The 26,066-nt window shown below is 39.0% G+C and overlaps 1 protein-coding gene across 6 annotated transcripts; it reads left to right on the top strand.

Moving 5' to 3' along the window:
• The first annotated feature begins 1,267 nt into the window (after positions 1 to 1,267).
• LOC122086488 (putative F-box protein At5g55150) lies at positions 1,268 to 24,132 on the top strand. Of its 6 annotated transcripts, none has more exons than XM_042655312.1 (3): positions 1,268 to 2,143; positions 2,360 to 2,424; positions 22,830 to 24,132. In XM_042655312.1, the coding sequence occupies exon 3, from the start codon at positions 22,857 to 22,859 to the stop codon at positions 24,069 to 24,071; it is 1,215 nt and encodes a 404-aa protein (XP_042511246.1). In that variant the 5' UTR covers positions 1,268 to 2,143; positions 2,360 to 2,424; positions 22,830 to 22,856; the 3' UTR covers positions 24,072 to 24,132. The 6 variants fall into 6 exon arrangements, 1 of the variants encoding a protein (XP_042511246.1); XR_006142448.1 differs by lacking the exon at positions 22,830 to 24,132 and adding an exon at positions 17,169 to 17,670 and having other exon boundaries at positions 1,289 to 2,143; XR_006142449.1 differs by lacking the exon at positions 22,830 to 24,132 and adding an exon at positions 6,783 to 7,183 and having other exon boundaries at positions 1,289 to 2,143.
• Positions 24,133 to 26,066: the final 1,934 nt, after the last annotated feature.

Genomic DNA, 26,066 nt, shown 5'->3' with positions numbered 1-26,066 from the left:
AGGGTGAGGCCAACGTGGCCATACCACTAATATGGGGTGGCGCTGGAGAGAGACCATTGAGGATAATGAAAGAGATACACTCAATGGTCCCTCAAGGCTAGAGAGAATTTGAATCCCAACTCTACATCATTTCAACTTATCTATCTTTGCCCTTCTAGCTAGGTGATGTGCTACTTGACCCCCTTAATACTACTTGTATTTTTTTTTTTTTATAATACTATTTGTATTTAGTGCTGAGCCTATGTGATGTACAGTTGAGATGGTGGTGATTGTTATATGAACATTCACCTTTTGCAAGCATAGTTTAATTGATTTAAACTTGCTCAACTTGGGTTGTGTAAGCATAGTTTAATTGATTTAAGTTCCGTTGGGTTAAAGACCGAATACCTTAGGCCCTCTTTGGTACCATTTTTCTTTTTGATTTTTACTTATTTAACAAAAATCATCAATGAAAACCATTTTATTAAAACATAAAAATGGTTTTGACACCACTTGATAAAAATGGTTTTTTGTGCGAAATAGTTTGGTATTTCTATATGCAAAATGATTTTTTGAAGAAATGGCACTACAAGAAAAATGGGCATTTGCGACACTTTTTTAGAGACAGACACATTTTTTGTCTCTTAAATAAACCATTTGGGACGGATATAGTTTCATTGTTACATATATAGAATTTGGGACAAATATCTTATTGTAGCAATATTTGAGACGGAATTATCCGTTGCTACTAGGATTGAATTCTACATCTATTACAACGGATTATTTTCCTTCCCTAAATAGACCATTCGGGACGGACGGAGTTCTATCGCAACATATGGGATAGAAATCTTACTGTCGCTATATTGAGGACGGAATTTATCCATCGCTATTATGATTAAATTTTACCTCTATCACGACAAATTGTTTTATGTCCCTAAGCAAATCATTAGGGACAAATAAGGTTTTGTCGCTACATATATAACAGTTGGGACAGTATATTTCTGTCGCTACATATATAACAGTAGGGACGGTATATTTCCGTCGCTATTGTAATTGAAAAATCTTCATAATATTGGAGACGGATAATTAATTGTCTCAACCGAAATAGTACCACTGCATATCTAAAAGTATAGAACAGAATAAATCGTATTAAATTCGAATGAACCAAATTCTGTATGATTAATTCTATACATATTTATCATTAGCGGCAGATATTTTCTGTCGCTAAATCTGAGTCGGATAATTAACTGTCCTAAATGAAAGAAATTTTCATTCAAAATCCGAGCCCTAATTCCCTTCCCGCTCAAATCTCTCTAAAATCCCATTTTCGTATCAATACTCTCTCTCTCTCTCTCTTTCTTTCTCTCTCTACAAATCCTCATCTCTGTGAACTCCCACCTTGCTCGCATCCACGGTCACACACTAATGTTGTTGTTCCTCTTCTCCATGTGTTCTTACTCTTCTTCCAAATTTCTCTTGCTGGTGAAAATTTCTGTTGCTACATTAGCTTCCCCAATGACTTGATTGAAACTTACCCTCTTGCGCCTAAAATTTTGGTTTTCCCGCGATATACTCCCTCGTATTGATTGATAACACCCTCTTCCTCCATCGTAGGCCCTAATTCGTCTTCTTCTTCTTCTTCTTCTTCCGTTTCTGCAACATTGAGGCTCATACGACTGGGGAAACGAAATGGTTTAGATGATAGTTTAGCTACATCATCCTCTAATTAGTTGTGGCTCCAGAGAAACGAAATGGTTTAGATGATGCTTTAGACCGACTGGGAACTCCATTAGTGAGAAAATTTCCTCTGCACAATCTTCGAATCAACCCCTTGAACGAGAGGGTCTTGGGTATCACAAAACCATAAGTTATTTTCCCTCTCTCCCATCATCTCCCTGGGTATCTAGGTCTGGAACTATCTCTTGGTCCTCTGGTCCCCAGTAGCTGAAACCCCAAATACTAGTACATTATTTTCCTCTCTCACTTCAATTTCTTCTAGTTTTTGGTTATTTGCTTCATGACTTACAATTAAATCATCACACAAGAGGAATCCGTGGTGAAGGTGGAAGGAATTTCATCACTGCTCACTCAGAAGATTGGGGTTTCACACCAGCAGAGAACGGACAGCAAGGAGCTCTTATTGATCTCTTGAGGCCGTCTTCAGGTAAGCCCTCTCTCCTCTCTGTGGGAGAAATTTTCAATCTCCTTTGTTCCTGGCTTCTTCGGTCATCTAAGTGATATTCGATAATAAGTTTGAATGAGTATTTGGGTCTATTCAAAGCCAAATGATGTATGTACATTAGGTTAATAGCATCATTCCAATAATACTCTAGTCAAACTATCAAGTCTCTCTCTCTCTCTCAAACTCTGTTTTTGGCAGATGGGCAGACATCAATCTCATTGGAGTCAAGGAACCCAAGTATATTCCTAGAGGGGAATTTAGAGGTATTCCCACCCCTTCTTTTTTCAAACAACCTATTGAATCACAGTGGATTTTGTAGTTCGAGCTTGAGAGGGTTTTTTTTTTTGCTTTCAAGTTGCCATTTGATTTTCATTTCTTTAATATGGTGATGAAAGCTTTCATATCAATAAATGTATAAAATGAAGATGATATATAAGTTATTAACATAAATTTTAATTTGGATGGCCATATGCATGCATAATATGTTGTATGACAGGGATGCTTATTAAATTAATTCTTTATGGTTCATTGATCGACAGGTATGCATGGTAGGATGTTAGAAAGCCTCAATCAAGAAGCTTATTTGAACTCTAGAATTTACTATTTAGTAAAAATTATAGTTTCATGGATTGGCTACTAAATATTGAACTTTTTTGATTCTATTCCTTTTCCCCATCTTTTTGTGTTTGTAGGAGTTCTTTCCTTTATATAAATACAAAAGGGTTAATTTCCATATCAACTAAGTCCAAAAAATAAATTCACCAGAGAGATCGCAGTAGCCATTTTGTGGTCAAAGAAGTGTATCAACTGAGTTAAGGCACAATCATTGAAGCTGTCATTTTCAGTTCTTTTACAATCTATTAAAAACATCAAAGGTACTTGCAAATTGCAGGTTTATGGGTCATTTGGAATCTGGATAGAACAACTAAAGGCAGATTGAGCCATCTAAATCTTATGGTATAGGGAAGTGTCAATATAGAATCTCTAGATCATTGCAGGATAAGAGATTACTCGGATGAATCAAAGAAAGATCTGCCTACAAGAAAAGCCCAAAGGTGATGTTGTTTGGCGCCAACAACATTTGAGTCACTGACGGGCAAAAATGAAATTAAGTTGTATGATAGGTTCCCATCCTTGCAGTACTCACAATCCTTTAAGCAGAAGTCTCAAAATCTATAAGTAATAAGTAACTGCCGGCCCAATATTTAATTAGATTATTAAAATATAATACCTCATGAATAATCATCTCCACCCTCTCGAAGGGACTAATGAAATGAAATTTGATATAGGAGATAATATAAGTGGAGATCAACTATAAGTCCAGTCCTATTAGGTTTAGGACTCCAAACACATGGAGGTTCTTGTGTCAGTTTTGGAGTTGTTTTAAGACTTTTATTGGTCAAATAAGTAGCCAGTTTGCTTATTAGTTTGTTTAGGCTATTTGTAGTCATTTTAGTGAGTCATATTTGGAGAGTATACATATACTTTTGTAACCAGCCATTAAGACATGAATTTTATGATGAATAAAGCTTGTACTTTTGTAACCAGCCATTTAAGACATGAATTTTATGATGTATAAAGCTTGTACTTTTGTAACTAGCCATTAAGGCACATGAATTTTATGATGTCTAAAGCTTGGTTGGCTCCTATATTCTGGGTGATTCAGGATAGTGTTGTGAGATGCAATGCAACCATGATGAGATGCTAAGGTAGGATTGGTGGCATTCTAATATAGCTCTAGGTGAAATGCTTGGTCCGTATCCTTCTATCTTTTTTTGATTCTTCTTCTTTTATCCATCCATCAGTTTAGGTCAGTATTCTGAAGCTTTCTATTTTCTGTTCATGGGTACATTGTTGGATTCTACTGCTTTTTTAAGTATTCTGGTTTGCTGATTCTTGTTCATAAGTCTCTTTAAAACTCTGCAACTATTTTGAACTTAAAGATCCAAATTTTACACTGATTTCCAGAAATCCTTCTCTCACAAGGATCTTCTGAATTCTTCAATTTCATGGCTGTTTTGAATTCCTGGATTATGTTTTCTGTTACAGTTCCTAATCACTGTTTATCCATCAAATCAGTTCTTTTTGTCAACCATTTTGGTTTCCATAGGTTGGGTATCAGGCGTCTTGATTTTTCAATTGCTCGATCTCAATACACGGAGGTTATCCAAGGGTATTTTTGAGATATTTCAATCACAGCTTTAATCTAATCAAATTAACTAAATTTCACTACTGATTTGTTTGATTGGATTGATGATCTATTGTTTAATAAGAATTTGAATGTGTAGATTTGGGAACAAAAATAGTTTTACCTATCATTTTGTTTGAGGATGATATAAATATTTAACTTGTATAGATTTATCTGATGTTAATACTTTTGGACGATGTAATCATTAAATGTCTAGTTGGATCTACTAATGTGTGACAACAGGGTAAATATGTATATGAAAAAATCATAATTAATTTTTTTTTTTACTTAAAAACTTTTAGGGACAGAATTTTGTTGTCCCTAAATATTCCAGACCTTGTTAGTTGGGACGGAATATATCTGTCTCTAAAAGGAAGACCCTATTCGCAACAAGAAATTCCGTCCTAAAAAACAAAGTTCTGAAATTTCTTACCATGGAAAAATTCCATCTCAAATAATTTGTGCTCTTTTGCGACGGAAATAAACTGTCGCTACATGGTCCTGACAACACAGCATTTACGACAAATATTTTTGTCACTTTAGTAATTATTTGTGACGGAAAATAACCGTCTAGAAAATTGTCCCAATTGATCCCTTAGGGACGAATTTTTTTTTTTGTCGCTTAAATTATGCGATGGCTGTTGTAACGACAGTTGTGCGACGGAAAATTATACTGTCCCTAATAAATATTAGCGACAATATTTTCGTATTTGTGACAGAAAATTTCCGTCCCAAAAACCCTTTTTTCTTGTAGTGACTTTTCATTTTTATTCTTGAACTATCAATACTAATTGTTTCAACTAAATTTAGTACCACACTTTGACACATGCTTGTCATGCTATTGATCTCCACACCCCTACCCCCACCCCAAATCAGATACTAAAATTTTCTAAAAAATAAAAACTCCAATACTAAAATGAAGAAATCCATAGTTGATTCAATGACTCTACAATTTAGTCAAGTTGTCAATGAACCAGCCTATATTTGACCTAAAAGGTTGAAAAATGATTCAAGGTGAGTTTTAATTTGAGCAGTTTTAATTTTCAGGTAGAAAAACCAATGAAGATAAAATTTCTAGCATAGACTGTAGATAAGTAAACTACTAATAGGCCTATTCCTGGTGATGAGCTTAAGGATTAACACTATTAATTAATATAATCTTTTCTTGGTCCTTGAACACAATGATACTTTGATAAGTGGTTGATCATGTGTCACTCTTTGATTGGTATCTTCTAGGTACAAATATGATCTTTCCCATCCATTATACTTTGATAAGTGGTTGATCATGTGGATTGTCCATGCTATGTGACAAATCTTGCTATATATCCATATGAATCGTATAGCACACCATGTACTGAGTATTCATTATCTTTGTATTTTCAAGCATTAAATTGTTCAAAAATTTGAGTTTTCAAACCTTGTAGTTCACAATTTTGGAAACCAATTGAGCTACCATGTTCTTTGATACTAAAAAAAAAAAAAAAATGCTTGTAACATCTTTTTTTTCTTGTTGAACTCAGTGACCTAGTAATCGGTATTAGATACAAGCCGATACAAATCTGATACTAATCTAGATAGGCCTGTATAGGACAAATTTGCCACTGGTTTCTATTAAAATTCTTGATTTTTTTACCATTTTAAGGTTAGTATCGATCCATCAATACAGACTGATACAAAATCTTCCAAGAATCGATATCAGCCATAGCATTGTATCGTGGTTGAAATGTAATTTTTATTGAAATAGCATCAAACACTTTACGAAGGTGGTGCTAATTCCAAATTTTTATTCTGTTAAAAATATTTGTTTTTGCTAGTTTACCTATTGTACTATCTTTGCAAATAGCTATTTGTAGATTTATTGGACATTCGACAAACTACAATATTACTATTTTTCCATTTCTCTAAAACTTTTTCACTTTTCTTAATTTTATTTTATATTTTGAAATTGCATGTTGGCATAAAAATAATGTTACATGTGCTGAATAATTACTATTTGGTACATGTGGCAGATCTCATCTAGCCGTGTGCTACTTTGTTATTGTATTTGTCTTTTGCCTCCCTTAACTTTTACTTTTTGTCTTCTTTGTCCTTGATTGGATTATGTTGTCGACCTCATTAAGTTGGGATAAGGCTTTGTTATTGTTGTTGTAGTACCAAATAATTACCATTATTGTTCTTTTTTTTTTGTTCATACTACCATTTCTTAATAGGTTCAATTTCTATTACATACATTTTTTTCCTCAATGGATGCAAGAAAATAGTATTTAGTAATGCAAAGGATATGACAATCCGCTACAAGGATGAGACCTCAAGGGCAAGTAAATTACATTTCACTTGTTTATTTGATATCAATTCATCCTTGAATGCCTTCTCTTACTGTTAGCTACTGGTATCTCATGCACGTGGATTCTGGGATTTGCTTCGGTTTTTTAGGAAGGGAGTTTTGGATGTCTCCTTCCTTGATGGAGGCCGGCGGGGCAAGGGCTTCTCCATTGGAAGCTCCGGGAGTAACTGGCGATCAAGACCTACGGGTTTTGGATGGCAAAGGACTACTGCGTCAAGGGGTTTTGAATCCTTTCATTCTGGCGGAGGAGCATCTGATGCCACGAAGAGATCCGACTGGAGTTAGGCCTCCCTCAAGGCCTCTTTCATACGCAGCGGCTGTAGACAATACTTCTCTTCCTTCTGTTGACAATCTCCCATCCCCCACGAAGGTGGATATCAGGGCAATTAGCGTCCCACTCGAACTCAACCTCTAGAGTCATCCTCATACTCAACAACCTCTCCTACATTGTAGGCATTTTTAGTGAGCACAAACTCTAGAGACTACTTGCAGTCCAATACTACTTCATGAGACAGCAGAGTTGGAATAGGATCCCACATGTGATCATAAAGTTTGTCTATAACTCAATAATTGTAATCTCTATATAAGAGCACCATTGTACACTCATTAATGTTAATGCCAATATACAATTTCAACATGGTATCAAGAGCCGCATAAAGCTCCACCGAGCACCCTCCTCCTCCCTCTTCTACCATGGCCGAACCATCCCCACCTCCCACATCCCTATCTGGTGTTCATCATATGATATCTCTAAAGCTCACATCTAAGAACTATGTTTATTGGCGCACACAGGTCGTACCGTATCTCACTGGCCAACGCCTCTTCGACTATGTCACCGGTGATAATCGTTGCCCTCAAGATCCTATCAAAGCCAAGTCATGGCGTGAACAAGATGCCTTTATTATGAGCCTTTTCATCGCCCTCTCTCTCTGAAGAAGCCTTTTCATTAGCAGTTGGACGGACCACTAGCAAAGAGATCTGGGATGCACTCCATGCTGCATTCAGTTCTCCATCTACAACCAGGATTCTGTCTCTCAACGTCTCTCTTCAAAATCTGGTTCACAAACCAGATGAAACCATTACTCAGTTTCTCCATCGAGCCAAGCATCTCTCCGATGAGCTAGCTGCTGCAGGGAAGCCCCTCCCATCAGAAGACTTTAACATCCACATCTTCCGGGCCCTACGCACTGAATATCAAGCCCTTGCCTCCATTATGATGGCACAAAAGGAACCCATCTCCTACACCGACATGCATGGTCTCCTTATGAGTCACGAGAACCTTCTGCACTCACGCCTTCCCATTGTTGATCCTGCCATCGATGCATCAGCCCATGTCACTCACCAAGGTCGTGGTCTTCCTTCCACTGGTGGTCGTGGTACAAGCTCCTCCCGAGGCCGTGGTCGTGGTCGTGGTCGTGCTAGTGGATTTGGTCTCTCTAATGCATTCGCTCACAATCCATGCACAATCTGTGGACACACTAATCATCAGACAGACACTTGCTACTACCGCCCACAGGGACCTACCAGAGCTGCCATTCTACCTACCCCTCCCCATCCCTACAATCGGCCAACACCTCAACCCAATGCCTACCATACTACACCCTTCCCTACCCCTCAACCTCCTACCATCACACCTCCACCCCATCACCCCACACCTCCACAATCCTTCACCACCTCTTGGATCCCTGATACTGGAGCCACCCACCATTCCACCCCGGACTTAACCCAATTCTCCACCTATGATCCATACACAGGTAATAACCAACTTGTGGTTGGTAATGGTAAGGGTCTTCCTATATCTCACATAGGCACTGCTTCCATCTCTTATCCCTCTCGTTCATTTTCTCTTTCTAATGTTTTACATGTTCCCACTCTCACTTGTTCTTTGTTATCTGTTCAGCAATTTTGCCGTGACAATAATGTTTACTTTGAGTTTCACTCTTCCTTTTTCTCTGTGAAGGATCTGAAGACCAATCAAACCCTCTTCACTGGACACAGTAAGCATGGTCTCTATTCCGTTCCAGTGTCACCTTATGCCAATCTGGCATCTGCCTCCTCTTTCAGTCACTGGCATCATCGTTTAGGGCACCCTCATGAACGTGTGCTTCGTCTTATGTTATCGGGTCATCAGCTCGTGAAGTCTCCTTCTTTATGTTCTGCTTGCCAAATGGGAAAAGCTAGTAGATTGTCACTACATGAAACTAGTACTTGTAGTTCCTCTCCTTTGGATTTGATTTTTAGTGATGTATGGGGCCCCCACCCCACAGTTTCTTCAAATGGGAATCGTTATTTTGTTATATTTGTTGATGACCATACTAAATATATTTAGTTTACTGCTTTAAAATTGAAGTCTGATGTTTACTCTGCCTTTCGTACTTTTCAGGCCTTGGTGGAACGTCAGTTCTCTCGCTCCATCAAGGCCATTCAAACTGATTGGGGGGGAGAATTCCGTACTCTCCCATCTTATTTTGCCAAGTTGGGCATCCAACACAGGTTATCTTGCCCTCATACTCATGAGCAACAGGGAACAGTTGAACGTCGTAACAGGCACATTGTTGAAACTGGGATTACCCTACTATCCCATGCCGCTGTTCCCCAGGCTTACTGGGATTATGCCTTTGAAACCGCAGTCTTTCTCATCAATCGCATGCCCTCCTCTATCACAGGTAACAAATCCCCCCATCAGTTAGTTACAGGCAACTCTCCGGACTACTCTTTTCTAAAAATCTTTGGATGCCTTTGTTATCCATGGCTCCGTCCTTACAATCATCACAAGGTTGAACCCCGTTCTGCCTCATGTGTTTTCTTAGGATATAGCCCTTCCCATCATGATTATCGTTGTATGGATCTCATCACCCGCCGTATTTATATATCTCGCCATGTCAGATTTGATGAATCTACCTTCCCATTTCACACTGCACCACCATCCTCATCAACCCAACCCCCTCCTACTACCCCTCCCCCGTGGGGCATTGCACCTAACATACCTACCCCTCAACCTCACCCTAGCCCTCTACCTACACTCCCAAATCCACCCATCCCTCACCCTGCCACCCCAGACCCGCCACTACCCGAACCACCCTCTCCCATATCCCCTCCTTTCTCACCTCACCTAACCCCAACCGGCCCTAACCCTGACTCCTCTACCACCCCACCCCGTCAGACCAGAACCCTACACGATCTCTATGCTAACCCCCTGACCCTCTCTACCACCACCTCACCTGACCCGACTGAACCTACATGCTTCCCCAGGCCCACAAGGTTCCTCATTGGCGTTCTGCTATGTCTAATGAATTTAATGCTTTATTACGAAATGGTACTTGGTCTCTTGTGCCTTACAGGGAAACTATGAATCTGGTTGGCTGCAAGTGGGTGTACCGCATTAAACGGAAGGCAGATGGCTCCCTTGAGCGCTATAAGGCCCGTTTAGTTGCTAAAGGATTTCATCAACAACCTGGTCTTGACTATCATGAGACCTTTAGTCCTGTCATCAAACCTACTACCATACGAACAGTCCTCTCCTTGGCCATATCTAACGGATGGGCTGTTCATCAGCTTGATGTTCAGAATGCATTCTTGCATGGTATTCTATCTGAGGAAGTCTACATGGCTCAACCCCAGGGTTTTAAAGATGCCCTGCGCCCTAATCATGTCTGTCGCCTCCACAAGTCCCTCTATGGGCTCAAACAGGCTCCTAGGGCTTGGTTTCACAGGTTAACTGAGTTCCTCACTCGCTCCGATTTTCGGTCATCCCAAACCGATACATCACTATTTATCTACATGCAGGGCTCTGTTGTCACATATGTCCTTGTCTACGTCGATGACATCTTGGTTACAGGGAACCAACCAACTCATGTTCAGACTCTCCTTCATCAGCTTGCTTCAGAATTCTCTATCAAGGATCTTGGTCGTCTCAGCTTTTTTCTTGGTATTGAAGCCCTATATCGGTTTGATGGTGTCCTCCTCTCTCAACACCGGTACATCACTGATCTCCTCCAGAGGGCTGGCATGACTGACTGTAGGCCCGTCACTACTCCCATGGCCACCACCTTTGCAGCATCTTCCACAGGGGGTGTCCTTCTTTCAGATCCCACCAAATATTGCTCCATTGTCGGTGCTCTCCAATACATCACCCTCACCAGGCCTGATGTGGCTTATTCAGTGAACCGTGCCTGCTAGTTTATGCATGCCCCCACCGAAGACCATTGGACACTAGTCAAACGGATTCTATGCTATCTCCAAGGAACCAAGGATCATGGGTTGTTCATCTCCAAATCTAGTTCCCTCCAATTACAAGCATTCTCTGATTCTGAATGGGCTGGTGACAGTACGAATCGTAAATCCATAGGAGGCAATGCCATCTATATGGGTTCTAATTTGATCTCCTGGGCCTCTAAGAAGCAGAAGACAGTTGCACGCTCCTCCACCAAGTCTGAGTACAAAGTAGTGGCTAATGCCTGCGTCGAACTCACTTGGCTTCGCTCTCTCTTTGAGGAATTAGGGATCCCTATTTCCATTACACCCATTATTTGGTGTGACAACATTGGGGCCACTTACCTTTCGGTCAATCCGGTCTTTCATGCTCGTACCAAGCATGTTGAAATTGACTTCCACTTTGTTCGTGATAAAGTCGCCTCCAAGGAACTTCAAGTGCAGTTCATTTCAACCCATGACCAGATAGCCGATATCCTTACCAAAGCTCTCAGCTCTACATGGTTCTCCTTTCTACGGGACAAGCTGCGGATTCGACCATTCAAATCCCCACCTTGAGGGGGTGTATCAGGGCAATTAGCGTCCCACTCGAACTCAACCTCTAGAGTCATCCTCATACTCAACAACCTCTCCTACATTGTAGGCATTTTTAGTGAGCACAAACTCTAGAGACTACTTGCAGTCCAATACTACCTCATGAGACAGCAGAGTTGGAATAGGATCCCACATGTGATCATAGAATTTGTCTATAACTCAATAATTGTAATCTCTATATAAGAGCACCATTGTACACTCATTAATGTTAATGCCAATATACAATTTCAACAGTGGGAAATCTAACAAGTATTCGAATTCCACAAACTGCATATATGAGACAACTTCAGAACAATCACTATGGATTCGCTTCGCTCAATAGTGCAATCTACTTGGGTGCTCAAGGAAGAGGTAGGCCTGAAATCTCTTTGGCAAGGGTTTGGTGCTATTTCGTTTCAAACTGAGTTGGATATGATGCACATCTGGAAGCGTGGCCCTATAAGGGTTAAAGGCTAGCTTCTTCGCTTTCAGAGATGAGGCCAGAGTTTAAGGTAGATGATGAAGACATTGCCCCTTGTTTGACTTTGGTGAGATTTCCCAACCTACCACAGGATACTAGGATAAGGAATTCTTACTGACAATGGCAAAAGCGGTTGGACGACCAATTGCTTTTGATCGACGTACTAAAGACTCACACTGTGGGCATTTTTCTCGAATATGTGTAGACCTGGATGACTTTCAGCCCTGTGTTGAAGAAATCTATGTTGAAAGGGAGCAATTGGATTCTCAGGAGTTAATATTTTTAAGCAGGTTATAGAATATTAGAATCCGCCTACTCACTGCTCTATTTGTCGGATGGTTTGGGCATCGTCTTGATCTTTTCCCATCGAAAAGAAAGGATAATAAGAGGGAGGAGGGGGGTACCAAGTGCTTATTATATGGATGATAGGACGGCAGCACCTCGTAGACGACAGGAATGGCAGCCACGGGTGGTGCAACAGCCTCAACCAAGCATGGATGGGGCCTCAAATATTAGAAGTGACATGGAGGGTGGTCAGGTGGAAACCTTGCTGCCACAGTTACAAAATGAGGCAAATATTGAAGGGAATACAGTTGTTAATTCACCACAAGTGCTCCATGAAGAGGAAAGGCCAGCAGCTGAAGTGAGTGAGTCGATCTTGGATGGAAACATTAGGGGGTGTTTGGTTCGGTAAATCTTAGGGATGACATTCTTTAGAATGATAATTCTTAATTTTTAGAGCTGTTTGGTTCCACTAGATTGACCCTCATAAGTGAGCACCCTACTTCCCATGAATGACCATATTACAAAGGATGTGTTCCAAATCTGAGTTTACCTCAACACTTAAACTCAGATTTGAGCAACCTTTTTTCTCACCTAATATAAAAGGAGAAAGCGGAAAGAAGTTCTCTACGGAAGCCAATATCTCAACCCGCGAGAAACATGTACTAGCCTCAAGGTAGGGGTGTCAATTCCTAAACCGAACCAGTAAAATCGGCCGGACCAAACCGATAACAAAATGGACCAAACCAAAACCAAGCCTTATTGGTTCGGTTCGGTTCGGTTTGGAGTATTGCAACCCCAAAACCAAATCGAACCACACCGGAAACCAGATGAACCCGAAACCAAACCGAAACCTGCTCAAAACCCGGACTGAAACTGAAACCAAACCGGTAAGAAACCGAAACACTCCAAAATTCATTAAAAAAATCAAAATTTGCATAGTTTTGTATACATTTGTATGGAAAGTCGAATCCAAACTGGACCAAAAACCAAAACCAACCCGGTTACAAATCGATTTAAGAAACCAAAGACAAACCGAAACCAAACCGCACCGAAACCAAAATCAAACCGAAATCAGAATTTCCTTATTGGTTCAGTTTCGATTTCAGCTTTCCCACACCGAAACCGACTCAACCCGGACCAAAACCGAGCTGGACCGACTGATTGACACCCCTACCTCAAGGCAACCAAATGATTTTTCAGAAAGAAACATAATTCAGAAGAATGTCTATCAAAAGATTGACATTCATATCTGATATATACACCATTTGATTTACCGAACCAAACACCCCCTTATGGGAGCAATACCAGGCAGTGATATTAAAGTACTGCTCCAGGTCAGCGATGGAGATGATTCTGTCACTGATGATGATAATTTTACCAGTGAATCTCCTTGGATGTTAGCAACACAGAGTAATGATGGAACATCAATTGTTCATTGTGATCTCTCTGAATGGACAACATTGGATCAGGAGCCTGAAAATCAGTTCATACCTGTTACAAGAAAGAAATCTAAAGCTAGAGGTGCTACTACTGAGGTGGTTGGAGTTGTTCGACGAAAAGGTGTAAGGAGGCAAGAGATGTAGACAGTCGATCGATGCGTCCTTCAAAATAATGTTTAGGGTGCTGGTCGTCGCACCACTAGGGTAACTCAATCTTCCCTCCCTCAATGAATTGCATGTTTTGGAACATTAGAGGAATAGGCAATAGTCGTGCTCGAGCGGCTTTGCGGTTGTTGATTAGAGATCTTTTTTTTTTTTTTGCTAGAAGGATGAGATTTTCAATAAAAAAGAAAGGAATTACAAAAGAAACATGAAAACTGGATTTTTAACCTCCACCTTCAGCATTTCCATCAGTAGAGGAGAAAAATCCATTTGGTCGAGTCTATACCTAGGCCTAGACTCAGCATCATGGCGGATCTCATCCCTTATTAGAGATCATAATCCTTTATTTTTACGTATTGTTGAGCCTAAAATAGAGCCTAAGAATTGTCCTAAAAAATTCTTTAGCTCTATGGGTTATGGGGTGGGTTTTATTCAAAATGAAAGAGGCTACAAACCCCAATAGCTGGTTTTTTTGGAGAGACAATGTGAGTCATCCTGTGTTAGCGCTTCAGTTTGATCAACATCTTTCCGTGCTAGTTAAAGTAAATGGAATTAAATTCTTTTTGTCTCTTGTTCATGCTAACTGCTTTAGAGCTGCAAGAAGACAACTATGGTGTGATTTATGCTCTATCTCAGGCTCTACACATCCTTGGGCGATCACGGGAGATTTTAACTCCTATTTATTTTCTCATGAGAAGAGAGGCTCTGGTAGATTTAATTAGGGATCGTCTGATGAATTTATAGGTCTTCTGGACATGGTTGAGTTGTTGGTCATTCCATCTTCTGGTCTAAAATTCACTTGATCTAATAACAGACGAGTAGGAGGGGCAAGTGCAGTGTTGGATTGTAGTTTATGTAATCAAGAGTGGTTCGAGAGGTTTCCTGATAGATCTCAAGAGTATTACCATGCCACTATTCTGATCACTCTCCCATTGTGTTGTGCTGTAATGAGGTGCCTCGTCCATGCAATATACCTTTTCCCATCAACTTTTTTGGGCTGAACATAATAACTTGAAAGAAATTGTTCGAGCCTCTTGGTCTGAGCATATGCAAGGTACTCCAACTCCAATGTTCATTGTGATTAGCAAACTGAAGCGGCTAAAGGGTACCCTTCGAACTTGGGCTTGATCTTACCCCCATACTGATAAAGAGGTTGGGAATATGAAGGCAGCACTAGAGTTGATTCAAAGTGTTATAGATGAGGTAGGGATTGATGAGGAACAGTTCAATCAAGAGTTGGTTGCAAAGGAGAGCTTAGATAAAGCTACTGCTCTATAGGAGAAATTGTGGGGTGAGAAGTCTAGAATTAAATGGCTCAAAGAAGGTGATCACTGTACCAAGTTTTTTCATTTGTCTACTAAGACCAGGAAAACTAGAAATGTCATCAGGGAAATTCTTGATGACCAAAGTAATAAACTAGTGGACATGGATGCTATTGGTAATCACTTGGTCTCCCATTTTGAATCTTTCAATAAGAAAAGAGGATCGGTTAGAAGCAACTCCATTCTTTCTGTGATTCCTAAAGTATTAATGGAGAATGACAGTACTTATCTCACTGTAATTCCATCTTCTGAGGAAATAAGGGCTATTGTTTTTTACTTGGACTCCTTTAGTGCTCCTGGTCCTGATGGCTTTCTAGAGATTTTCTTTAGAGTCTGCAGGGATATCATCGGCTTGGATGTGACTAAAGCCATTCAGAATTTCTTTCATGAGGGTGTTATTACCAAGGGTGCTAACTCAAATTTTATCACCCTTATTCCAAAGGTGGACAATAGAAACAAGGTTGGCCAATTTCTCCCATTATGCTTAGGTAATTTTTTACTGAAATTAATTCCTAAAATTTTGGCTACCTGTTTGGCTTCTCTACTCCCTCGGTTGATTTCAGAAGAACAGGGAGCTTTTCAAAAAGGAAAAATTATTTTTTCCAATACTGGGGTTGCTTCGGAGTTGGTTAACATGTTGTCAAAGAGCCAAGGGGTTTCTTTGGTGTTGAGCGGGGACTCAGGTAGGGCGATCCACTGTCTCCCATGCTCTTCATTGTAGCTGAAGAAGCCTTATGCAGGGGGTTGAAAGACCTTAGAAAGAAAGAGCTGGTGATGCCAATTCTAGGTCCTAGGGGTACTTTTACTCCTTCCCATCTTTTATATGCTAATGATCTCCTTATATTTATGAATGTTGATCTAAAAGGGGTAAAGAATTTAAAGAAATTTCTAAATGACAACCAATTAGGGATGTCAATTGGTCGGTTCGGTTTGGTTTTGGTCGGGCTAAATCGGTTTCTGTCTAGGAATGAGGGAGACCAAAACCAATCTGTTAAGGAACTTCGGTTTTTAGTCGGTTTTTGTTTCGATCTGATTTGGTTTCAATTTATTTCAGTTTTTTAGTATTGGGTTAACAACGGTTTAGATCGGTTTATTGTCGGGCTTGAACCATAATGAAATCTTACATTTATAACCTATAGTGATAAAATATGTGATGAAAACACTTTGAGTTTGTGACAAATAATGGTTTAGCATTGTAAAGGAAAGATAACTAATATTGAAATCACAAAATCAACCCTATTATCCAATCATTCATTTAACTATTCAACTAATTTTGTATGGTGAACAAGGAAATCAATGCAAGCATTATTACAATTTACAAATCAATTTCCTATCCATCACCTCATATTCATTGATTTGTAACAATTTCACTTAAAACAAAAAAATATTCTCACTAATATTGTATTTCACTTAAAACAAAAAAAATATATTCTAACTAATATTGTAAAAGATGGACAATGAATTCATCAATTTATAATTTCATAATCACTTATTTGTTAATTATCGGTTTCATTTAGTTTGGTTTCGGTTTGGTAATTGGTCGGTTCGATTTGGACCGGTTTTTAGTTGGTCCCAACATACCGCAATCCAAAACCAATCCAATAAGGATCGGTTTGGTTCGATCTGGGTTTTTTGGTTGGTTTTGATCGATATTATTGGTTCGGGCTAGGGATTGACACCCCTACTACCAATACCATTCTGGTAAAAAATAAATCTTGAAAAAGTAAGATTTACCTGAATACCATTCCTATTGAGCGAAGGCTTCACATCAAGGAGGTTCTTAATATTCCCCACTGTGAATTCCCTACCCACTACCTTGGAGTTCAGATATTTAAAGGTCGTGTTAGAAAGGATGTAATCCTTCCACTGATGGATTCTTTCAAGGCAAGGCTTTTGGGATGGAAAGGAAAGCTTCTCTCCCTAGTTGGAAGTGTTGAGTTTGTGAAGACATGTGTTCAATTCCTCTTCATAATTTTTCTGTTTATCTGTGGCCTGTATCAGTCATTGTGAAGATGGAATAATGGATCAGAAACTTCATTTGGAGTGGGGATATTTCTTCTCATAAGGCTATTACAACTAAAATGGAAGAATGTCTACAAGCCAAAGAAGGAAGGAGGTTTGTGTATTCGTCATCTTAGAGAGGACAATTTTGCTCTTCTGCCAAGCTGTGCTGGTTCATTAAATCTGACCAATCAGTTTTTGCTTCTATTCTAAGAGGCCGTTTTATGTCTGCTGATGGAAACCTTAAAAGTTATGCTCCTTCCTCTTCTATTTTCCCTGGAATATGGAAGGTATGGGATTTTGTTTTTGATTCAGAAAGATGGGTAGTGGGGAACGGATCTTCCATAAATTTTTGGTATGACCAATGGATTGGAAATAACATAATTATTGATGCTATTGATAATGTAAATATGATTCGTCAAGATCCTAACTGTCTGGGTTTCGGATTTCATTGTTGATGGAAAATAGGAGTTGCCTCAAGTTGCTTCCCCTTTAATGCAAAGCATCTATGATCAGATTTTTACTATCAACCTCCCATCATTTTTGGTTGAAGATAGGCAAGTTTGGGTTTTAACTGAATCAGGTAAATTCTCAGTTAAATTATCCTAGGAGAGGTTAATAGATAAAAACCCTGTTAAGGGATGGTGGCGGCAGGTTTGGCTAAAGGGTTTACAATTGAGACACTCTATTTTCAGTTGGCAGTTTATTAATGGGTGCTTGCCATATGATGATATGATTTCCAAGAGATCTATTCGTATGGTTTCAAGATGTAACCTTTGTTACAAGCATGAAGAATCTCTCATCCATCTCTTCCTACAATATGGGTATTCTGTGAATCTATGGTCTTCATTCTTGGCTATTTTTGATTTGCGTTGGGAGGGTCTTTCCTTCTATTGAAAATCTATTTACATGGTGGAAAAGAAAAATGAATGCTATCCATTGTGGTAAGATCTGAATGCCTCTTCTCACAATTATTCCTTTCCATATATGGGCTAAGAGAAACAGAAGAAAGGTTTGATAATAGGATTTTTCCGACAAACTATGTGGTGCATTATATTATGAAAGACATTAAAGATTTCTCCTTCCTTGTTCCTATACATATCAAGTCAATGGTTGATCTCCTCATTTCAAAGAAGCTTGATATTCAAAGAACCACAAGTGAAGCATCAAATCACATCTTGGAATTAACTTGGGAGGCGCCTCCAAGGGGTTTCTAGAAACTGAATATGGATGGATGCTCTATAGGGAATCCAGGCTGCTCAAGCACAGATGGTATTCTTCGTAGTGCATCTACTTAGATGGGTTGTTATGCGATCTATGAAGGAATTAGAAGTAACTTCATGCCTGAATTTGCTACTTTCTTCCACATAATACATAGAGCATCTTTGAAAGAAATTAGGTATTTGTGGGTTGAATGTGATTCTCAAACCATTGTTTCTTGCATAAAAAAAACAAAATATTCCATGGTACATTTTACAAAGATGTTGGTACTACAAAGGTTATTTGGATAGCATAACTTGGACTATAACCCATTGCTATTGGGAAATAAATACTATAGTAGACAAGCTAGCCAAGCATGATGCTACTACGCGTACTTCTATAATTTGGGATGCTTCTCCATCTTTTATAACTTATGAGATTGATTGGGACCTTCAAAAAAGGTCTAGATTTCGTTTTATGTAATTTTCTTTGTCTTTCTTGCTTTGAGTCTCTTTTCTGCTGATGGCCAAGCCAAAGGTGGAATAGAGGCTTGAAGGGCATTTTGTATACTTTTGATGATTATTAATATACTTTTTCTAACCTTTAGCAAAAAAAAAAATATGTTAGCTACTTTGTGTCGGTTAGTTTTTCCTTTGCCTTGCACAAAAAAAAATAAAATAAAATAAAATAAATCCTTTGTCAAATCGTCATTGAAAATCCCAAAAAATAATTAAAAATGTGTCAATTGTGTGGTGGAGTTTCTGACAGAAAAATGTTTCAAAGAACACAACAAAGATCATCACAGAAAATTTAAGTATGAGTGTAACATATGCTTGAATGTATATCTGACTTCTACTACATTAAAATCTGATATAAGTATGAGTGCAACATATACTTGAATGTATACTGGATTTCTTGGATTTCAGTTTGTATATTCTCCTTTTCGTCTCTTCTCTTATTTTAATATAAATGATCTTTCTAACGAAAAAAAAAAAAAATTCATTTGGCCATATGGAAGAAGCTCAACATATGTATAAGTGGAAGACCTGAGCCGTACACTTTGTCCACAAAAATTTGCACTCATCCAACTTGCTCAAATATTAGGCTGTTTAGGAATGCCTTCCTAAGTGACCCGTCTAGAACACACATGACCTGACCCAGTTGATGAAACTTTAATGAACATAATTCTTCAGTTCTCTCCCAACTTATAATCATACTTAAAAACAATTGCTTCTCTAGTAGAAGAAGAAGAATACGAAACTTAATAGAAAAAAAAAAATTGTTATTATGAGCAACTCCCTGTGAGTAATGAAGTTTATCTAAGGCCCATATCCCTTTGTTTATCTTTAAAATTAAAACAACTTGCACTCTCTTTTAAACGAGGTCATTTTTGTAATTTCAATATCATCTCCGTCTCCAAACCCCACTCAAATTTAAACTCAAAATTACCCCTATCATCCTCGTCTCCTTTTGAAACTCTTCTTATCATCCTCTCCTTACGGAACTCAAAATCCTATCATCATCATCATCAACTCCTTTTATAACCCTGTCTCTGATCATATCAGTCTGATTTCTTTGTTTCTTCCCTCTCTTATTAACTGTTTCTTTCATTGAGTTACTCTGGATGCATTGAAGCGCATTGGCCTCAATATATGTGATCGTCTGTCTTGCAATAGAAATCGATCGACATTGGCAAAGTAGTGGTGGAATCATGGAATAATGTCATTTCACATATATATTAAAAAAATGTGCAAGACAACTCTAAGATTTGATAAACACATGATAATGGGTGAAGAAACTCTGTCTGCTTTGAGTAGCCACTGCACCAACGCGCATGCCAATGAGAGGCTGCACAGAAGCATCGTGACAGGAAGGCTACCTAGGTCTTTTCATGCCAGCGAGCCACGAAAGCGGGCATGCAGGGTTCTTTTTCCGAATCAATATTTACCCTTTAGTATAATATATGTATATTTTTTTCTAATGAAAGTCAATAATGTAATTTTACAAGTATGTTAAAGAAAATGCACAAGACATGGAGACCGTGGCGGTGGGTTGCTGCGCTAGTCTCCCCGAGGATTACTCGAGGTGTGCGTAAAAGGTCCCAGACACCTTGGTTAAAAAAAAAGAAAAAATGCACAAGCCAATGACAAGTTTTAGTAATGAAATTATGATTAATGATGATCACTTCTAAATTAGTTTTCAAAATCTTTTCATACCCTTGAGTAAAAATACTCGTAGGAATAAGGTAAGAGGCAATTTATATTAGGGGTGCAAGTTTGGCCCCTACTGCCCGAACCATCCCTTGGTCAGCCCTGATCCTGAACAAGTATTGACCCGAAAACTTTGGCCCTGAGGGGCGGCCCGACACTGAAATTTCTGACCCTGAGTTAGGGTCAAGGCGGGATAAGGGTTGATGTCTTTGGCCCGCCCAACCCGCCATGAACCCTGCCCTAATTTTTTTATCCTAACTTTTGGCTCTGGTTTTTGGCCCTGGTGTTGACTCTGATGTTAACCTAATTTTAGATATTGTTTAACATTTAGTCATTGACACCTCAAAATCCCTAATATATCTTCTCACTGATCTCTCTTGCCTTTTTACCAGGGAAAAAAAATCTCCCTTGCTTATTTTACCAAAAAAAAAAAAGGTATTATACCTAGCCCTTGATGGCAAACCAGGGTCAAGGTCAGAATCAATCAAGGTCATCCCAGCCTTTGATGGAAAACCAAGGTTAAGGTCAATGAAGGTCACCTCGGCCCAACCCTGAAAATTCAAGGCCAATAAGGACAGGTAAGGGTTGGGTTGAATGCTGAAATGTTGGATATGGGTTGAAATTTTGCGAGTTTATGCCTAATTAAGGAGACTCAGGGTCAAGTTAAGGTTTTAGGAAGCCCAGCTCAACCCAATCCTGTTGCACCCCTAATTTATATATGTCAACTGTTGAAAGTTGAAACCACCGGTGGAACCGCGGAGCAGAATAAACCAGGAAGGAGTTAGAGGGATAATAATGAAATTACAAAAATGACCTCTTTTTTAAAAATAAAGTTAACGAAAATCTCTTGTCACCGTCATGGCTACAAATATATTAGCCCTGTTATAACCGTCATGGTTTCAAACAATTGAATTCTCCTACGGAGTCCTCCTTTAACAATGCCACATGGCGGAGCGGATATCCACTCCTTTTCATACTCAAAATCCGAATATATCTTAGCTCTCTTATTTCTTTTTCTTCCCTATATATATTATCTGTTTCCTCCATTGAGTTCCTCTGGAGGCACCGAAGCGCAGTAATATAGGTATATCGGTGTGATCCTCTAGCTAGAGAAATCGGTCGACATTGCACCTACTTATTAAAAGGTATTTTTATTTACATCCATTCTGAATACTGAAACTTATATACATATATCTTTGTTGTTGAAGAACACTTTTGATTTATGTTTTCTGCATTTATTGAAGAGAACCATTAATTTCTCTCTCTCTCTCTCATTTTTTTCAATGTATTTTTATTGTATAAAGATGATTCATATATTTTTTTGCTAAACGTCAACAAATGAATATCATTAAAAAGGAGTACAAAAGAATTTTTCAATCAATATTTCACTTGGACATTGCCATCAGCAGAGATAAAGATACAAACAAAAGTAACTAAGCTTCGATTTGTTGCAGCGTGTTTCGCTAACTTATTTCTTATTGAATTAATTTTTGTGTAATAGGAGGAAATGCACCATCGAATATTGTTTAGGTACAGTCTAAGATTCCACCAATTTTATTCAAAACACCAAGGGATCGATTGACTTCCAAAACAACTTACAACTGCCAGTGAGTCACACTTGATCCACAATCTATCAATTCCTTTATCTTGAGCCATTTGCAGCCAACGAAGCAAGCAGAAAATTCCCTTGGATTCAGTTGAAAAAACGTTTATTTTAGTGTTTCATCCTGTGTTCGTACTGATCCATCGATATAGTATAAACTAAAAATCAAGATTGGTGAAGGGCAATATTGATCCAATCCGTGGTCTTAGCATTCATAAATATCTTTTATCAGAAGAAAAGAAAATTCATAAATATCTCTTTAATTTGAGAGATTATTATTATTGTTACTATGAGTTAGTTTCTGTTCAGATTATATCTATCCATTAGATGCTATCTTTCCCCTTCTTCTATCAGTATTCTTCTATTGATATTAATTACTGATTTATGTTTTCTTTATTTATTGAAGAGAACCATTAATTTATCTCACTTAAGTTTTTTCTGTGCTTTTTTCCTTTATAAATATGGTTCGTATCTGTCATTACACTCATACATCTGTTATATTTAACAACACTTTTTCCGAAAATGGAAACTATAAAGTTTTGGGGAGATTTACTATGACTAGGATTCCATTTTTTTTATATATATCAATAAGAGAGTGCTTTTTCACCTCACAATTTCATATAATAATATTGCTTTCTTCTTGCGCAGGTATTCAGAACTGTAGGTGTTATATATATGGCTTCCACTGTGGACTGGTCCCAACTTCTACCTGAACTCCTTGAGCTTATTCTTGATCGACTCACCTGTCTCTCTGACTATCTTCATTTTTCTTCAATATGCTCCTCATGGCGATCAGTTACACTAAGTAATCGTTGTCCTCCTCGTCTCCTTCCATTTCTGATGCTTCCTCCTAGCAATGACAATACTAATCAAACCCGACCCTTCTTTAATCTTTCAAGTCACAAGATCAAAGAGCTCCACATCCCAGAGATTCACCGAAAGTGGTGTTGTGGATCTTCTCATGGCTGGCTAATTACAGTGGATGAGTCCAATGGAGAGATTCAACTGTTCAATCCAGTCTCTAGAGGTCGTATCCAGCTTCCTTCCCTTTCAACATTCTCCTATCCTCAACACAACTTCGAGCCCGATTTTCCGAGCACAAAGCATTACATCCATAAGGCAATTTTATCTTCTAACCCCTATAGAACTTCAGACTATGTTGTGGTCGCCAATGTCACTAATAGGAAGATGTTGGCTTACTGGAAGCCAGGGGCTGATAGGTGGACTACTATAAGATCAGAAAAATGGGTTCATTTTGAAGATTTTATATACTACAAGGGACTACTCTATGCTATTAGCAACAATGGTCCTCTTGTAACTTATGACTTCAGTTTTGAAACCCCAATTGGGAGGGAAATCATAGGTGGACCGCCAGGAGGAAGAAGATGCTCCATGTATTATTTGGTGGAATCGTTAGGGGAACTATGGCTAGTTTCAAGGCAATTCAAGTGGATTAGCAACGAAGTTGACAACCACGATGATGCCGATTATTATAAAGATTTTATGGTCCACCCACCATTCGTATTCAAAACTATGAAGTTTCAAGTTCTCAAAATGGACGAGAGCAAGCGAGAGTGGATCCAAATGAAAAGCATTGGCGATCGCATTTTGTTTTTGGGAAATAGCTACTCAATTTCATTCCCTACCCATGAATTTTCAGGATGCAAGGGGAACTCCATCTATTTTAGTGATGACTACACTTGTGGACCCTATGAACCACCATCAAATGGTTATCATGACATGGGGGTATTTAACTTCGACAGTCGCCGTGTAGAATCATTTCTTGAGTTGTCCACTCCTATTTTGACTACTCCTATCTTTTGGTTTACACCTGAACCTTTTGGAAGTGCCTCCATCAGCTTCATATTTAAATTGTTTAATATTGATTAACTGTATACTTAAATGGGTTTGTCTTTAATATTAATATGTTGGAATTATTTTTCTTACAGTTTTCCATGTTCTCATAAAGTTAGGGTTTTCGCAACAAAAACTTCGAATTACAGCTTGTTGAATTGCTATATATCCTATTTGGACAAGGCATGTAAATGGGTTTCCGAGCACTAGAAACCCATAAAATGATAATAAGAGGGTGGATAGAGATAAAATAGAATTTATCTAACATGTGATTGGACCATGATTTCTTTGTCACAGTGACATTGATGTTTTGGCTTCTTATTTTTTCATATCTATATTACTCTAAAGGGATAGTTATGCACAATAGTTGTCGATAATGTTGAGAGTACGATATCTCGTATTCCATTGCTAATGTTGGGCTACATGGATATTTTGTAATATGTGCCTATGTTGGTTTCATTATAATTTTAGTGTTGGTTCATCCTCTATAAGCTGAGAGAAATTTGAAAATGCACTACTCTTAACTTTATTCTCCATTGATTTTGAAGGAGATTAAATCTAACCGTGGAAAGCCTACAGAATTTTATTAATCAAAATAAAGTACATAAGAAAATTTGTTGCTTGGGAGTATTCAAAAAAATAAAAAGAAGTGAAAAACATGAGTGAGAGCGGAGCTAGGATTCCGACAGGCCCTGCGGTTCTTGGAGATCGAGATCGTAGGTCATATGAAGATAATGGAGGTCTGAATGATTGGGCTGGAGATACTTTTCTTCTTGCTGAATCACACTTAATTCCTAGAAGGATTCGCCAGATCTAGTTGTCTCTGCCAGTTTTGTGGAGCAAGATGAAGAACCGATTATGCGGCAAATCCCTCACGTCGCAGGTCGACCATCTTACGCTGCAGCAGTTGGTGGTTCTGCTCTTCCATCTGTGGAAAACCTTCCCAATCCAGTCCGGGTAGGTAATATAACGAGCATTAAGGTCCCTCAATCTGCATATGTTAGACAAATGGAAAGGCACAGATTTGCACTTCTTGGTAGAGTAAACCTCCGTCAAACTACGATGGATTCTATTCGTTCAATGGTGAAGGATACGTGGGCTGTTAAGGAGGAGGTTATTCTGAAGTCCTTAGGGATAGGATTTGTTGTGTTCCGTTTTCAATCGGAAGGAGATATGATGTTGGTATGCAAGAGAGGGCCTACCCGAATTGATGGACAGCTTCTGCGGTTTCAAAGGTGGAGGCCTGAGTTCAAGGTTGATGATGAGGACATCACTCACAGGCTAAAGCTAACTTGGATTCGCTTCCCAAACTTGCCGCAGGAGTATTGGGACGAGGAGATCCTACTCTCTATGGCGAAAGTGATTGGGAGGCCAATTGCTCTTGATAGGAGAACTCGGGAATCTGTTTACGGGCACTTTGCGAGAATTTGTGTTGATGTTGATGATTCGCTGCCCAGGACAGAGGAGATTTTCGTTGAAAGGGAGCTTCTAAATTCCAAAGAGCTTTTTGTTTTCAAGCAAGTTGTGCAATATGAAGACCCACCGGTAAGGTGTTCTTCGTGTCGCTATGGGCATCGAACTGACTCCTGTCCGGGTAATCAAAGGCCCATTGAGCTTGAGCCTGAATCTGCTAGGTGGCCGGAATTTCAAAGAAGGCGGCAAGAGTGGCGTCCCAGAGTCGTTCACGCTGCGGTGGAGAAGATTCCTGTTTCTGATGGTGCTGACGTTGCTCTCAGAGTCCCGTTAGGTAACCATAATTTGACAGCTTGTCGCACGCAGCCTAAGGAGATTCTAGGCGTTGGATGCACACCGGACACTGTGTTGCACCATATAGGAGCCAAATCCCTCCAATTACGGTTCCTAATGGAGAAAATATCTCTTCTAAAGATATATTAAGAGCTGGAACTTTGGAAACAAATCTGGACGATTTAGTTAGCCCTTTTGAAAATAATGATGAATAGATCCAGATGATGATGTGGCTATGAGAGAAAAGATATTGGTTTGGGTTTTAACCCGGCCCAAGGGCATGTA

The sequence above is a fragment of the Macadamia integrifolia genome, chromosome 1 (assembly GCF_013358625.1).
Source record: "Macadamia integrifolia cultivar HAES 741 chromosome 1, SCU_Mint_v3, whole genome shotgun sequence".
NCBI classification, from domain to species: domain Eukaryota; kingdom Viridiplantae; phylum Streptophyta; class Magnoliopsida; order Proteales; family Proteaceae; genus Macadamia; species Macadamia integrifolia.
This window is presented reverse-complemented; position numbering and strand designations above follow the sequence as displayed.